The sequence below is a fragment of the Mesoplodon mirus genome, assembly GCF_964341445.2.
Source record: "Mesoplodon mirus genome assembly, chromosome: 7".
Taxonomy (NCBI): domain Eukaryota; kingdom Metazoa; phylum Chordata; class Mammalia; order Artiodactyla; family Ziphiidae; genus Mesoplodon; species Mesoplodon mirus.
Window position 1 is genome coordinate 15,089,038 of NC_138983.1, and position 16,490 is coordinate 15,105,527.

The 16,490-nt window shown below is 41.8% G+C and overlaps 1 protein-coding gene across 10 annotated transcripts in view; it reads left to right on the plus strand.

Moving 5' to 3' along the window:
* Window positions 1-16,490, plus strand: part of PHF21A (PHD finger protein 21A) — a 195,422-nt gene that overhangs the window by 176,100 nt on the left and 2,832 nt on the right. For all 10 annotated transcript variants that reach the window (XM_082627639.1, XM_082627634.1, XM_082627635.1 and 7 more), the window contains 6 exons: window positions 696-747; window positions 1,508-1,587; window positions 2,058-2,118; window positions 4,686-4,849; window positions 14,917-15,072; window positions 16,369-16,444. In XM_082627639.1, the coding sequence (XP_082483765.1) occupies window positions 696-747; window positions 1,508-1,587; window positions 2,058-2,118; window positions 4,686-4,849; window positions 14,917-15,072; window positions 16,369-16,444 (589 nt within the window). The remainder of the gene's footprint in view (window positions 1-695; window positions 748-1,507; window positions 1,588-2,057; window positions 2,119-4,685; window positions 4,850-14,916; window positions 15,073-16,368; window positions 16,445-16,490) is intronic.

Here is a 16,490-nt window from a genome sequence, read left to right on the forward strand (position 1 = left end):
AAAATAAAGGCATACTTTCCAGACCACATGCAACCAAAGAGCAAAATAGTCATCAATCTGTTGCTCTCTCCATTTTTAAGCATCTAATGTTTCAGCTTTGGAGTACAGTGTTCTGATCAGTCTAGCTTCTGATGGAGCCCTGAGAGTGGTGGTCAGAGAGAAAGCACTCTATAATTTGTAGGTCCATGGTTGATTGAAAAATCATAGTATTAAGCAGAACCACCTGCTGTCATTCCTAAAACTCATTTAGCTTTGAGTTATTGTCCAATCAGTGGTAGTAAAAATATAAGAACCCCTGACCTGGTATGAAAAATGAAGTACTTAGAATTTGGAGCTTGTATGGGAGGCTGTTTGTAACCCTCTGTGTATTTCTTCAGTGTGAAGTCCTCTTCCCTCCTTGAAAATTTTTCTGGAAAAAAACTTAGGTCATTCAAGATACTGATTTCTGCCATTGAGAAGGTGGAAGATATAGGCCCCAGTCCTTCTCTTTTGATCCCTGTAAGATCAGAAAGCTTCCAGAGCGGCTCCACAGCTGCTAAGAGTGGAGGGTGCCCACTCCTTGTTCACCTGGACCCGGCTTCCTTTCAGCCACCAGCCATTGGGCTGGCTTTCCCCAGGAGTCTAACTAGGAACACGCAGCTGACTTTGCGAGAACCCACACTGAAGTATGTTCTTCTTTTGTTTCTCTGGCACAGAAACTTGCCTTCATGGTGTCTCTAGGGTTGGTAACACATGACCATCTAGAAGGTAAGAGAAGATATTCATGGCGCTACCTTGCTTCTGGCCCAGAGCTTTGTTCTTGAAAATGGTGTTTGATTTATCATTAGAATTGAAAATTGGAACACAAACAGAGTATGATTCAACCAGTATGGTCTCTTTTTTGGGGGGAGTAAACTTACCTTCCTTCTATCTAATGTTCAGCCCCTCTCCTTCCTATCATTATTTATCCACACTACTGTCCTGGGGAAGCTCCCTAGTTGCCTGGATTAAGGTGACTTCCGTTCACTTAGAGAAACTTTTTTTTTTTCCTGGCAGCATAAAGTAGCAAATGCCCCTCTGACAAGTCTTTGTCTGTATTTTTCAGTCACTCTAGATTATTGGAATCTTAAGAATAGTTGCAAAGCTATACCTGTCCTAGTGATTTAATTCAAGAATGGTGAACTATGATTACTCAGTCTAGGTCTGTGGATAAAGTTCATCCACACCTATATTACAGTGATCTAAAAATAAATCAGGACACTTTTACAAGTGTTGTCTACTGTTAAGCTCTCAATCACAGAGAGCCACACTGTAGGACAGCATGGCCTTGCTTTCCAAGAGGTGAGAGTGGATGGTCCTCCATATTTGCTCCCAGCAGCGTGCTTCCCCTTTGCTCAGGCTGCAGTGAAACCAAGAGACTTCCTCTCATTTCTAACTTGTCATGGGAAAACCAATTAGCAAACAATGAAGTTAAGTTTGGGGGGTTCTCCATACCTTTCTTCTAATCCAGACCTTTTGCTTTCCCAAGAAATCCAAAGCAAGCGGCAAGAACGGAAAAGAAGAACAACAGCAAACCCGGTGTACAGCGGCGCGGTCTTTGAGCCAGAGGTACTCCTGGCCAGCACTTGGCCATTCCCTCACGTTTTCAGTTTTATTTATGACTCGTTCAGCACCTCCCATCTGAAAACCTGCTTAAGAGCAGTACCCTGATTGTACTTGGCCAGCTTTGTAAAATGATGGATTTTTCTCTGGCCGATAACATTATGTCATTTTTATTATTCACTATTTTCCCCTTTGTTTTTTTCCTGAAGTTTAAGTAGATACAAACCTACCTTAAACATTTAACTCATCCTGTCATCTGAACACAACTTTCTTCTGAAGCAGAGACATACCTCTCTGGAATATTCTTTCAGAGCCAAGTACATATGATAAATCCAGTTATCACTGAGACCTTTGGGTGACTAGCACTAACTAGTTGGCATGTTGACGGGCATGCTGTGCTTGGTCTTTGGCTTGTACCGGTATTAGTAGTAACCATGCTATTCAACCAGTCACCTTTCTTTCTTCAATCCCGAAAGCGTAAGAAGAGTGCAGTCACGTACCTGAACAGTACAATGCATCCTGGGACCCGGAAGAGAGGTGAGTACCTTTTTTTGTATCTTTCCCTTGCTGTTGCTTTTGCTTTCTGTGTTGTGTTTCTTTTCCCTCCCTCCTCCCGTTGTCCTAGAACCTAACTCCTGTATCCCTTGAATATAGTTTTGTTGTTGTTCTCTGAGAATGGGGGGAAAAGAGAGTGAGATTTCTTATTAGAGTTCTGTATACTGAATCAAAACTCCCCTTCCTGGGATTCTGGCAAAGCTGGCTGAGGGAAATGGCTTATTGCAGGGTTTCTGCCCCAGGCCCCTCAGGCTGTTGACGAATAGCACAATGAACAGAACACCCTGTAAAAGGGAGCATTTTAGCATCATTGAGCACAACAGAGCACTGGTGTTGCCAAGGTGTTCTTTGTAGTGTCTAAGTTGTCCTGACGCCAGTGAAGACAGAGCACGACTCTTAAGCTTCTGTGAGCTGCAGACTTTGCAGGAAGGAGAGAGGTAGCCACACTGAGAATTTTGAATCTATGAGAAGAGAGCACCTGCAACTAAAGAAGAAAACATCACTGTCAAAACAGGCTTCCCAAAGCAGAAATTCCTAAAGAGCTCCATCCCCCGATTTCAGACCTTCCAGGGCGGGCATTCCACCTCACTCTCTGGGCAGCAGCTGCCTTCACCATGCAGGTCTAAATAGGTCTTAATAGCTCAGAGTTTGAGCTTATAACAAGGCTCTGAAGTGATTCTTTGATGTCAGTAATACATCCCAAGGTCCTTTTCTCCACATGGTAATGTGTCCTTGAATTACAGTTCCAGGCTAGAAAGGTTGCAGAGTGAGTGGAGTAGCATGCTAATTTTTGTGTATGCACAGCAATCTCAGAGCCATTGGAAGCTTAGGAGGTCATCCCGACCCTTTGTCTGCCTTAGGCAGGGATACCACTGTACCGTGGTACAGTGGTTACCATCTCTTCCCCTCAGAGAGATAGCACACCCACGGTAGTGTTTCATCAGCCACTCCTTCAAGAAGCCAAAACATATTTAGATGGGAATCCCTAAGTCATTGTTTCATATTGATTCCTGGGCCACAGTAACCAGTGTCATGGGTTATTTTTTGTTGTTTTATTTTGTTTTGGGTTGTTTTAGTGACCTCTAACACAGTTCTCAGAAAGGAGCCCCCAGCCAGAAGCCACAGTTAATTGGCCTGCTACTGGGCAGTATCTGCTGAGAGGATAGGGGTTAAATGAGCCAGAAAGACCTTGGCATCTCTTGCCAAGGTCAGAGGATGAAAGCCTGCATTCACAATGCCTAGGACGTGCCTTCTGTGGGTAAACAAAGAGCATTTATCTTCCACTTTCCCTTCTAGCAGCACTAAATACCCTAGAAAAGACAAACCAGTACGATCTGTCTTTGTACTGCACCCAGTGCCGGTTTAACACAGATAGGTAATGTTTGTGTAATATCTGACAGAATCATGACTCTTGTGCATAATTCTAATATAAATTATAACTGTTGGCAAAGTCATGATCCCATGTACCGTCCACCAGTGCTCGTAGGCAGTTGTGTACCTCTCCGGCTCTTTTTTGCCTGTGGTGTGCTGGGCATACACTTTTGATCACTTACAGCTTAGAAGCTATGACCTTTGGCCCTTAGAGGACAAGGACGCTGACTTAGATATATCATAAGGCAAGAGTGGTTGACCTGGACTTCCCACACCCATTAGGGCCCATTTGTAGATTCTCTGTAGCCATGAGGTTTGATTCAAAATGCTTCTGCTCAAATCAGCTCTCTCTGGTAGCTGTTGCTGATCACAGGGCTTTTCCTGAGACTTTGGAACACCCCAGTTCTAAGACATGTAGTTCACTGGAATGTTTGTGATGGAAAGCAGGGAGATGATTTTTGATCAACTGGGAAGGGTATCTGAGTCCAGACTTACTTAAATTCACTGTTAAGCCCAGAAGGTCTTTTTAGCTCTTAGGTTCCAGCTACTCCCAGAACATATGTCTTCCTAGCTCTGCCAGAAGGGGTAAGAATAGTTAACTTGAATTTTGCCTCCTCCCTTTGCCTTTCTCTACCCTCACAAGCAATGAAGTAACCAAAATGTGGGCAGGAGAGAAGAGGAAAAGCAGAGATCCTCAGCAAATCTGTTTGTGGGAACTGAGAATCATTAATATTATTATAAGAATAACGATTGCAGAAGAACCTTAGGAAACGATGTGTAAAAGATATGGAAAAAGAAAATAAATTCTTCTCCCTGGCCTTGGCTCCTGTTGGGCTTTGATATCTTGTTCTCCCATTAGAAATCTCAAATTGTAATAGTTGAGGAATGTCTCTGTAATCTGCCTAAGGCGAAGACCTTTAACATAACCCAGTATCTCCTGTCATTCTCTGAGGCTCTCTTATCCTCCCTTCGACACTCATGCATTTGTTTCGAATGACATTTAAATCTTTGCTTCTTTTCCTCTCTCTGGGACTGTTGTATTAACCTTCTCTCTGCTACCTCACTTCCTTTTCCATGCTAGCCAATGAGGAACACTGGCCAAAGGTATGTAAGATCATTTTTCCCCCTTTCTTTCCCTCCCCCTTTTTTCCCTTTTGTTCCCTTTTCTCGGTCTGTAGGTCGTCCTCCAAAATACAATGCAGTGCTGGGGTTTGGAGCCCTAACCCCAACATCCCCCCCATCCAGTCATCCTGACTCCCCTGAAAATGAAAAGACAGAGACCACATTCACTTTCCCTGCACCTGTTCAGCCTGTGTCCCTGCCCAGCCCCACCTCCACAGACGTAAGTAACTTGGGAAAAGCTCACTCTCTTTTCTCAGAGCTTAAATCGGGGAAACCGTTATCATATGTTGTCTCCTTACCAGTTGCATCTCCTTGACTAACCCTGGAACAGCAGTAATCCCTACAGGACACTGTGTGCCACGTAAGGCAGCTTTCTGCTGGGGTCCCAGGTCCTGCCGTGTCCTTGAGAATCATATTAAATACCACATTAGGAGGCTCAGTCAGGGTTTACAGAGTTTGGAATTTATCTGCGGTGAAGGAGTTCTCAGGAAGGGGGATGGGGTGGGGAACTCAGGTCGTATGATTGAGAGGTGTGCAGGTGTCTGTCGTCAGTTTTGGGGGGGTGGGGATAATGAACAAAGGTGTACATTCGCCTAGCAGTCCGTGTTTCGTGCTTCAAGTAAAATTCAAGACAACTTTTCCGAAAAGCAACTTTATTCATCAGAATTGGTCAGAAACAGGCTCTTGAAAAAAGCATCAGATGCTTAGCAGCTCTTCCCCCAGAGGCTGCAAGAGTGCAAACTAGTGCCCTTTGTTTTTATTTTTATTTTTTTTATTTTTATTTTTATTTTTTTTGCTGTACGCGGGCCTCTCACTGCTGTGGCCTCTCCCGTTGCGGAGCACAGGCTCCGGACACACAGGCTCCGCGGCCATGGCTCGCGGGCCCAGCCGCTCCGCGGCATGTGGGATCTTCCGGGATCGGGGCACGAACCCGTGTCCCCTGCATCGGCAGGCGGACTCTCAACCACTGCGCCACCAGGGAAGCCCCTGCCCTTTGTTTTTAAATGAGCGCTTACAGAGCGGTGAATTCACTCAGCGAATACTGAGCACTGCTCTGCTGAGCATGCACTGTTCTTGAGACTGGGGACAGAACAGGGAACAGAACCAGCTCCCTGCCCTCAGGGAGCTTGTATTGCACGGCCAGAGGCAGGTGATAAGCAAATGAACATTTAAATGTCAGGTCATGATAAGTGCTGTGAAAAACAACTTGACACAGAATCAGGGGCATAAGGAGTTACCGTGGGAGGTTGCTGTTTTATGAAGAGTGGTAAGAGACAGCCTCTCTGGTGGCAGTGGAGTATGTTGGAGTATCTGGGGTGGGGAAGAGCATTCCACGCAGAGGGAGCAGCAGTGCAGAAGCCCCGCTCGTTGGAGGAAGTGTATATGGCGTAGAGAAGAAGGGCTTAGTGGGCAGGCAGGAGCAGTGGGAGAGGAGACCTCGGAGGGCAGGGGCCGTCTCGCAGGGCCTTGTAGCTTTTACTCTGAGTGAGATGGGAGATGCTCCAGGGTTTTAAGTAGAGGAGTGACGTTACTTTTCACTTTTCATTTTGAAAATTTCCAAACCTACAGAAAAGATGCAACAACAACACAGGAAGGAATATATACCCTCCTCCAAGATTCACCGATTGTTACAATTTCGCCACATATGCCACTTCCCACCACCACACACTTGTTTTGCTGATCTAGTTAAGAAGTTGAAGACATCATGAATCTTCACCCAAAATACTGTGGTGTATATCTCCTAAAAACAAATATACTCTCTGACGTAGCCACAATACAGTTATCAAATTGAGGAAATTTAATACGACAAAACATTATTTTTATAGTATACAGCCCATCTTCAGATTTCTCCAATTATCTCAATAAATGCCTTAGTGGCACTTTGTTTTTTCTGCTCCAGGATCCAATCCAAGATCACTCTTGACATTAATTTTTATGGTCTTTTGTCTTTAGTCTCCTTACTCTGGAACAGTTTCTCAGCCTCTCTTTGTCCTTCGTGACACTGACATTTTTTTAAAAGATAGGCCAGTTGCTGTATAGAGTGTCCCTCCATTTGGATGATCTGATTGTTTCCTCAAGAATAGATTCAGGGTATGCATTTTTGTAGGAGCACTAAATACCTGATGATGCACTGATTCTCAGTGCATCACAAGAGGCACATGTTGTCCATCTGTCCCATTGTTGGTGATATTAGCTTTCATCTCTTAAGACAGACTCCATCAAATATCTCTACTCGTAAAGATGCCTGTTTCCTTAGGTGAAGATAGTGTCAAGTCTATAAAAATATCCAGTTCCCCAGCAAACTTACTCAGTGGTTTTAGCAGCCTTTGAAGGTTCTTGCCTGCATTTATTATTTTTTTTAACATCTTTATCGGAGTATAATTGCCTTACAATGGTGTGTTAGTTTCTGCTGTATAACAAAGTGAATCAGCTGTACTTATACATATATCCCCATATCCCCTCCCTCTTGCATCTCCCTCCCACCCTCCCTATCCCACGCCTCTAGGTGGTCACAAAGCACGGAGCTGATCTCCCTGTGAGATGCAGCTGCTTCCCACTAGCTATTTATTTTACATTTGGTAGTGTATATATGTCCATGACACTCTCTCACTTCGTCCCAGCTTACCCTTCCCCCACCCTGTGTCCTCAAGTCCATTCTCTATGTCTACATCTTTATTCCTGCCCTGCCCCTAGGTTCTTCAGAACCTTTTTTTTTTCTTATATTCCATATATATGTGTTAGCACACAGTATTTGTTTTTCTCTTTCTGACTTACTTCACTCTGTATGACAGACTCTACGTCCATCCACCTCACTACAAATAACTCAATTTCGTTTCTTTTTATGGCTGAGTAATATTCATTGTATATTTGTGCCACATCTTCTTTATCCATTCATCTGTCGATGGACACCTAGGTTGCTTCCACGTCCTTGCTATTGTAAATAGTGCTGCAGTGAACACTGTGGTACATGACTCTTTTTTTTTTTTTTTTTTTTTTTTTTTTTTTTTTTTTTGCTGTACGCGGGCCTCTCACTGTTGTGGCCTCTCCCGTTGCGGAGCACAGGCTCCGGACGCACAGGCTCAGCGGCCATGGCTCACGGGCCCAGCCGCTCCGCGGCATATGGGATCCTCCCAGACCGGGGCACGAACCCGTATCCCCTGCATCGGCAGGCGGACTCTCAATCACTGCGCCACCAGGGAGGCCCACATGACTCTTTTTGAATTATGGTTTTTCTCAGGGTATATGCCCAGTAGTGGGATTGCTGGGTCGTATGGTAGTCCTCTTTTTAGTTTCTTTTCTTTTTTTTTTTTTTTGAAAGAAGATGTTGGGGGTAGGAGTTTATTAATTAATTTATATTTATTTTTGCTGTGTTGCGTCTTCATTTCTGTGCGAGGGCTTTCTCTAGTTGTGGCAAGCGGGGACCACTCTTCATGGTGGTGCATGGGCCTCTCACTATCGTGGCCTCTCTTGTTGCGGAGCACAGGCTCCAGACGCGCAGGCTCAGTAGTTGTGGCTCACGGGCCTAGTTGCTCCGCGGCATGTGGGATCCTCCCAGACCAGGGCTCGAACCTGTGTCCCCTGCATTAGCAGGCAGATTCTCAACCACTGTGCCACCAGGGAAGCCCCTCTTTTTAGTTTTTTAAGGAACCTCCATACTGTTCTCCATAGTGGCTATATCAGTTTACATTCCCACCAACAGTGCAAGAGGGTTCCCTTTTCTCCAGCATTTATTGTTTGTAGACTTTTTGATTTTTTGATGATGGCCATTCTGACCATCTGTATATCTTCTTTGGAGAAATGTCTGTTTAGGTCTTCTGCCCGTTTTTGGATTGGGTTGTTTGTTTTTTTGATATTGAGCTGCATGAGGTGCTTGTATATTGTGGAGATTAATCCTTTGTCAGTTGCTTCATTTGCAAATATTTTCTCCCATTCTGAGGGTTGTCTTTTCATCTTGTTTATGGTTTCCTTTGCTGTGCAAAAGCTTTGAAGTTTCATCAGGTCCCATTTGGTTTTTTTTGTTTGTTTTTATTTCCCTTTCTCTAGGAGGTGGGTCAAAAAGGATCTTGCTGTGATTTATGTCATAGAGTGTTCTGCCTATGTTTTCCTCTAAGAGTTTGCTAGTGTCTGGCCTTACATTTAGGTCTTTAATCCATTTTGAGTTTATTTTTGTGTATGGTGTTAGAGAGTGTTCTAATTTCATTCTTTTACATGTAGCTGTCCAGTTTTCCCAGCACCACTTATTGAAGAGGCTGTCTTTTCTCCATTGTATATTCTTGCCTCCTTTATCAAAGATAAGGTGACCATAGGTACATGGGTTTATCTCTGGGCTTTCTATCCTGTTCCATTGATCTACATTTCTGTTTTTGTGCCAGTACCATACTGTCTTGATTACTGTAGCTTTGTAGTATAGTCTGAAGTCCGGGAGCCTGATTCCTCCAGCTCTGTTTTTCTTTCTCAAGATTGCTTTGGCTATTTGGGGTCTTTCGTGTTTCCATACAAATTGTGAAACTTTTTGTTCTAATTCTGTGAAAAATGCCATTGGTAGTTTGATAGGGATTGCATTGAATCTATAGGTTGCTTTGGGTAGTATAGTCATTTCCACAATGTTGATTCTTCCAGTCCAAGAACATGGTATATCTCTCCATCTGTTTGTATCATCTTTAAGTTCTTTCATCAGTGTCTCATAGTTTTCTGCATACAGGTCCTTTGTCTCCTTAGGTAGGTTTATTCTTAGGTATTTTATTCTTTTTGTTGCAGTGGTAAATGGGAGTGTTTCCTTAATTTCTCTTTCAGATTTTTCATCATTAGTGTATAGGAATGCAAGAGATTTCTGTGCATTAACTTTGTATCCTGCTACTTTACCAAATTCATTGATTAGCTCTAGTAGTTTTCTGGTAGCATCTTTAGGATTCTCTGTGCATAGTATCATGTCATCTGCAAACAGTGACAGTTTTACTTCTTTTTTTCCAATTTGTATTCCTTTTATTTCTTTTTCTTCTCTGATTGCTGTGGCTAAAACTTCCAAAACTATGTTGAATAATAGTGGTGAGAGTGGGCAACCTTGTCTTATTCCTGAGCTTAATGGAAATGGTTTCAGTTTTTCACCACTGAGAATGACGTTGGCTGTGGGTTTGTCATATATGGCCTTTATTATGTTGACGTAAGTTCCCTCTATGCCTACTTTCTGGAGGGTTTTTATCATAAGTGGGTGTTGAATTTTGTCGAAAGCTTTTTCTGTATCTATTGAGATGATCATATGGTTTTTATCCTTCAATTTGTTAATATGATTTATCACATTGATTGATTTGCATATATTGAAGAATCCTTGCATCCCTGGGATAAACCCCACTTGATCATGGTGTATGATCCTCTTAATGTGCTGTTGGATTCTGTTTGCTAGTATTTTGTTGAGGATTTTTGCATCTATGTTCATCACTGATACTGGCCTGTAGTTTTCTTTGTTTGTGACATCATTGTCTGGTTTTGGTATCAGGGTGATGGTGGCCTCATAGAATGAGTTTAGGAGTGTTCCTCCCTCTGCTATATTTTGGAAGAGTTTGCGAAGGATAGGTGTTAGCTCTTCTCTAAATATTTGATAGAATTCTCCTGTGAAGCCATCTGGTCCTGGACTTTTGTCTGTTGGAAGATTTTTAATCCCAGTTTCAATTTCTGTGCTGGTGATTGGTCTGTTTATATTTTTTCTTTCTTCCTGGTTCAGTCTCGGAAGGTTGTACTTTTCTAAGAATTTGTCCATTTCTTCCAGGTTGTCCCATTTTATTGGCATAGAGTTGCTTGTAGTAATCTCTCATGATCCTTTGTATTTCTGCAGTGTCAGTTGTGCCTTCTCCTTTTTCATTTCTAACTCTGTTGATTTGAGTCTTCTCCCTTTTTTTCTTGATGAGTCTGGCTAATGGTTTATCAATTTTGTTTATCTTCTCAAATAACCAGCTTTTACTTTTATTGATCTTTGCTATTGTTTTCTTCATTTCTTTTTCATTTATTTCTGCTCTGATCTTTATGATTTCTTTCCTTCTGCTAACTTTGGGTTTTTTTTGTTCTTCTTTCTCTTAATTGCTTTACGTGTAAGGTTAGGTTGTTTATTTGAGACGTTTCTTAAGGTAGGATTGTATTGCTATAAGCTTCCCTCTTAGAACTGCTTTTGCTGCATCGCATAGGTTTTGGGCCGTCGTGTTTTCATTGTCATTTGTTTGTAGGTATTTTTTGATTTCCTCTTTGATTTCTTCAGTGATCTCTTGGTTATTTAGTAGTGTATTGTTTAGCCTCCATGTGTTTGTGTTTTTTACAGTTTTTTCCCTGTAATTGATATCTAGTCTCATAGCTTGTGGTCGGAAAAGATACTTGATACGATTTCAATTTTCTTAAATTTACCAAGGCTTGATTTGTGACCCAAGGTATGATCTATCCTGTGCATTTATTATTTTTAAGGCATTTGCAAAATTGGCTTGGATTTTAGAGTGATCACTGTGTCTGACAATGGAGAAGAGACTGTGGGGAGGATAGGATGGGAGCAGGAAGACCAGTTAGGAGGCTGTTGCAGTCATCCTGGGAAGAGCTCATGATGGCTTGGTCTGATTGAATGGCAGAAGTAGAGATGGAGAAAACTCATCGGGTCTGCATATATTTTGAAGAGCCAGCAGGATTAGATAAGGGGATGTGAGAAAAATAGAATAGCCAAAGGTTTTGGCCTAAACAACTGAAAGGATGAAGCTGCCATTTACTGGAAGATGAGCAGGTTTGAGGAGGGAAACCAAGAGTTTCATTTTGTGCACATCCCAGTTCTTCTGTGAATTACAGAGCTTGTCTTTAGGATCATCTTCAGGTAAAAATCCCTTGAACTTGAAGCTTCTTAGTACTTAATAATTAGGTCTACCCATCTCCAAAGAGCAAAAGAATACCGTATGCACATCCGGAGTTACAGTTCCAGAAACAACAAAGGAAGTGTCATCTTTGGAGGACCAGGGTCATAGAAGAGTTCTTGGGCAGGTTTCCTTCCTTGGACAATAGCTAGTAGCTACAGACCCAGTCTTGCTCTCAAGATTCAGCATTGGTTTTTGGCATTAGTGATGGACACAGGTTTTCCACCTGTCCTGTTAATGAGCACCGGGAGTCCCTGTCAGAAACTTTGTTTGCACCAAAGATTATCTCCGTTTTCCTCAGTTGAAGCATTGCCAAGGTATTGCCAGCTCATGGCTTCTTGGTAGGGATCCTTTGCAAGGTGATGCACAGATGCTGGGGGACAGATGATTGTGGGTCTGCAAGTGAGTATCTTTCCTAAAGAATGTTGTTTTTCTTTTTTGTGACTTTTGGCTGAGGAGGTTTATGATTTTCTTTGAGAGACTGAACCCAAAGGATCCACTCAGATCAAATCACAAACTAAATGCTTTTGCCAGGTTTCATCTTAAAATGGAAACTTTGTTCTTTTCAGGAATCAAAAGGTAAAAGAAAGCTTTTCTAAAACCATTAAATATGTTGAGAACTTTCTCGATTAAACCTAGTGGAATGGATTTTCTTTAAAGATAATTGACTTCTAGTTTTACAGTGTCCCAACAGGGGCAGTGATTTAAATCAACACACAGGGCTCTGTGTTTGCTGCTGGGTAGCATAAGCGCCAGCAATATTAATTAAACAATCACAGTTGAGAGGCAGGCATTTCCTGGGGATCAGTAACCATCTAGAAGGAGTTGGTAATATAAGACCCAGCCGGTCACTAATCTTTAGGATGTATCTTGTTGCCACTATCATCATTTTTATGAGAAGGGAAGATATGTTGACACAGTTATAAAATTTGTTTAGCAGATGATGAAGTTGCAATTGATACAGCCAGGGTGTTTCCAAAAAACATACATCCTTAGCTCCTAGCAAAGGATCGTGGGTCAGCCATCATTCAACTTACTATTTGGTTTATGGTAGTAATTTGGTCCGTCACCAAAGCCTAATAACCCTTTGGACCTGGTGCAGCAACTCTGTGGGACTTCCTCTGCTCTCTTTAAGCAAAGAACCAATTCTGCGTGGATGAAATACATATCTTGGCATTTTATATTCATTTCTGTGGGCAGTAGTTCTCAATCTGTGGTCTGGGTATGATACTGAGACTCTTACAGGGGGTCAAAATATAAAATATATTTTTATGTATTTTAAAATATAATATAAATCAAAATATAAAATCAAAAATATTTTCATGATAATACCAAAATATTCTTTGCCATTTTCATACTCATTCTCTCAAAAGTAGGACAGTGGAGTTTTCCAGGTACTACATGATAAGTGGTGATATATAGTGCTCTGAGGGCTAACGGAATGTGCCCTTGTGTGTTCTTGGATTTTAACATTCTTCAATACATGATTTTTGTAACTTCCTGTGGTTCTGTTATTTATTTCAAAATAAAAAAGTTTTAAAACTTCTAGTACGATAAATAGCAATAGATACAATTCACATAAGCCAAAGCACTTTGAGGTCGTTAGTAATTTTAAGAGTTACTAAGGGGTTCTGACACTGAAAAGATTATGAACTGCTGCTACAGGATATGTAAACAGGATAGAAGTTTTCTTTCCTTTAGGAACTTGAAAGAAATTATTTAACCTTTATTTTATGTACTCTCCACCTTCCACTTCCTGATGTTCTCCTTACTCTGGAGCAAAGGGAAGTGAGCAGAACTCTTTACCCAACAAATAAGATAGGTATTTGGAATAAGATGTCCGGTTTGTCTCATTTACTTCATCAGTGATAATTTTACCTGTGGTTCGTGTAAAAGAGTTTCTGAAGCCATAAAATTATTATAAACTTATTAAAGATGCAGACTTACAACATGGGGCGAAGGTTCAAGAAAGACTAGGTCTCTAGAGGAGAGCCACCCTCAGGCTGATTTTAAGAAGAAAGTCACAGTTAATCTAGGGATGAAACTTTAACATCTTTCCATGCCTTGAAGTTACACTGTTAGGCTGCATTCTTATGTAGTATTTTTACACGTGTACTAAGTATCTCTTTTTTTGACTGCCCAGAGGTAACACTGTCTTACTAAAAAAGATTAACATCCATCCACACTTTGATGTAGCTTACAACTTTTTGCAGCCAGTTTTCTAGGCCGCCAGATACCCTAGATATGTAGATACTGCCAGATAGTTCCTTTCCTTTCCTTTGGATAGAAATAGTAGGTCTGGGAAGATATGTTCCTTTCAGCAATCGTGGTTGAAGGGTTCTATCATAGAAAGGAAGAACTGGGCATCGCTTTCTGTATCATTGCTTCTTGTGCAAAATTTCTGTATTAGGCCTTCTGTCAGAATAGCCTAGAATTCTAAAACAACACATTGGAAGTGAAAAGGCGGGGGTCTACTCCAAGTTGAGGTGCTGCCTTGTTAGTTAACCTCTGGTCTGACCCTTCAGTCTTCCCTTCCCTGGTGTCCTTATCAGCAGCGTTAATCCTGTTTAGAGAACAGGCCACGGATTGACTTACTGAAAAACACCTCTTTAATACCTCATTTTTTTTTAATGTGTGCTGTCCAAATTTTAAATAGATCTGCTTTTTTCTGATGGTGCCTTTTGTTGAGAGGGCTCCCACAGACTCACCTGAGAACCACAACCATCACTGATGGAGGCGGGGGAGACTAGCAGAGTGCACTTAGGCTGCTCTTCTTTATCTATCTGGTGAAGCATTTTACAGGGAGGAATAAAGCCTCCTGGAATAGAATGGTCCATTGAACAGCAAATGCCAAATACTGGTTTTAAGAGAACACTGTCAGCTGTTTGGCTTTTTTAATTCTTCATGTTAGAAAACTCATAGGAGTTTACTTTGCTCCTGACTTAATACTTTCCCATTTGAACTTTGACTATAGTTTTTCTCCCAGAGCAAGCAAAGAGTTTAGCGAAAACCTCCATTTCTTGTCTGTCTTCTTTCCCAATGATGATGGGAAATGATGATGAATGGATTTCAGTGTCTTTAAACTTTATGATTTGTGAGTTGGACTGTACCAAAACTTAAATGCTGAGTTATCACCTGTAAAGCTAATTTTGGCCTAGGTGACCCCACAGTTACAGTTGCTTGTAAACTCTACTTTAAGGTTAAGAATACTAGCCCCACCTGGGGAACCTCAACTCTATAGAGCAGGCTTGCACCATTGGTAATTCCTGCTTTTCTTGAACACTCTTGCAGTGAGTTGGAGGGGCACAGCTGATTGTCCTAAAACATTTATATGTATCCAGAATGTGCACGTTAACATTCCAATTTTACCTTTTTGTCCTTTCTCTTACCTTTCCTCTCAATTTCATAGGGTGATATCCATGAGGATTTTTGCAGTGTTTGCAGAAAAAGTGGCCAGTTGCTGATGTGTGACACGTGTTCCCGTGTATATCATCTGGACTGCTTGGACCCTCCTCTGAAAACGATTCCCAAGGGCATGTGGATCTGTCCCAGATGTCAGGACCAGGTACTGTGGGTGGGTCAGAAAGGACGAGGGACGGAGGAGGAGGAGAAGGACCTCCTTTCCCCTCTAAGCTGAGGGAATGGCTGAGTCTCTTTCCTCTCTAGTAGTTCTCCGAGCCACATCTGCCCTGTTCATAGCACAGCACTCACCCCCACAGCATCCCTCCTCTCAGAGGTTCTCTGTTCATGAGGCAGTGACTCATGTACAGGTGGAGAGACCCTAACTGCTTCCCTCTATTTGAAATGACTTATCTTTTCATTACCTTTACCCTTAAAAGTCCGTAAGACTGTCTGTGTCATTCTCTAAAAATAGTCCAAACTCAGCATATGGTTGAAACTCTGGAAATAAAATCCTTAAAGGAAAGTGCCCAATTGATCAATTGATCATTTAATTCAAATAAGAGCAGTTTTACTTTTAACCTGTGTCATCATCAGGATAGAGAACTAACTATAAAAGTACTGTCTTAATATTTCATGGATTTGAAAGAAAAGAGAAAGCCTCTTCCCTCCCTTTTCTGTTTAATTTCTGATTTTTTATTTAAACTATCCATGTATCTTTATGTCTTTATGTTTTTATTATAAGCTGTCTTGAGACCTTTTTGGAAGTAGGCAAAAGTATAAATATTAAATAAATAAGCCCAGTAGCTCAGCAAGCTTTGGGGTCCTGCTCGGTTCTTTGGAATCCTGATTTGAGGGAATTCTGGTTTTCTCCTTTAAATCTTGGTCCTCATCCTTACTGTCTCCATGATGTAGTAGAGACAGTTCTCTCTGTTCTCTTCCTGATACTGCTTTGTGACCCTCTGATAATTTTCTACTCGGGGTCTAGATTATATACTTCAGTACTTGGAACTGATATTTAATTTCCTTGGTCAGGCTGTCTTTGAGGCACATATAAGCTAAAATTGCGACAGGCAGCCCATGTCAGGTCAAGGACGAAGCTGCCAGTGGCTGCTGCCATTATGCAGACTTGCAGCTTGTGTGCTGATGGTTCTGACTGTTGGGAGTAGTTGGGGGTCGTGTAGCAGGCATGAAAAGAGGGGAATGCCTAGCCAACCCCCAGCCTCTTTCTAAGCCAGGGCTCAGGTGGCTTGGCTCTTCCTGCCGTTGACCCTCATTCTTTCAGGCTGATAACTGGGACTTTGTAGTCCAGAAACTATAGACCAGGGTTTTGCAACACTGCCACCATAAATCCTTCCTGGATTTTGTCTGCCAATAGCTACAGACACTGTTGCTTGTTACTACACAGTGGATGTGTGTTTATATATCTTTCTCAAGGGTAAAATTCTAAAAATCTTTTCAGATGCTGAAGAAAGAAGAAGCAATTCCATGGCCTGGAACTTTAGCAATTGTTCATTCCTATATTGCCTATAAAGCAGGTAAAGAATTAGCCATACTGCCTTTTGTATAAGCCTCCCTTTGTTT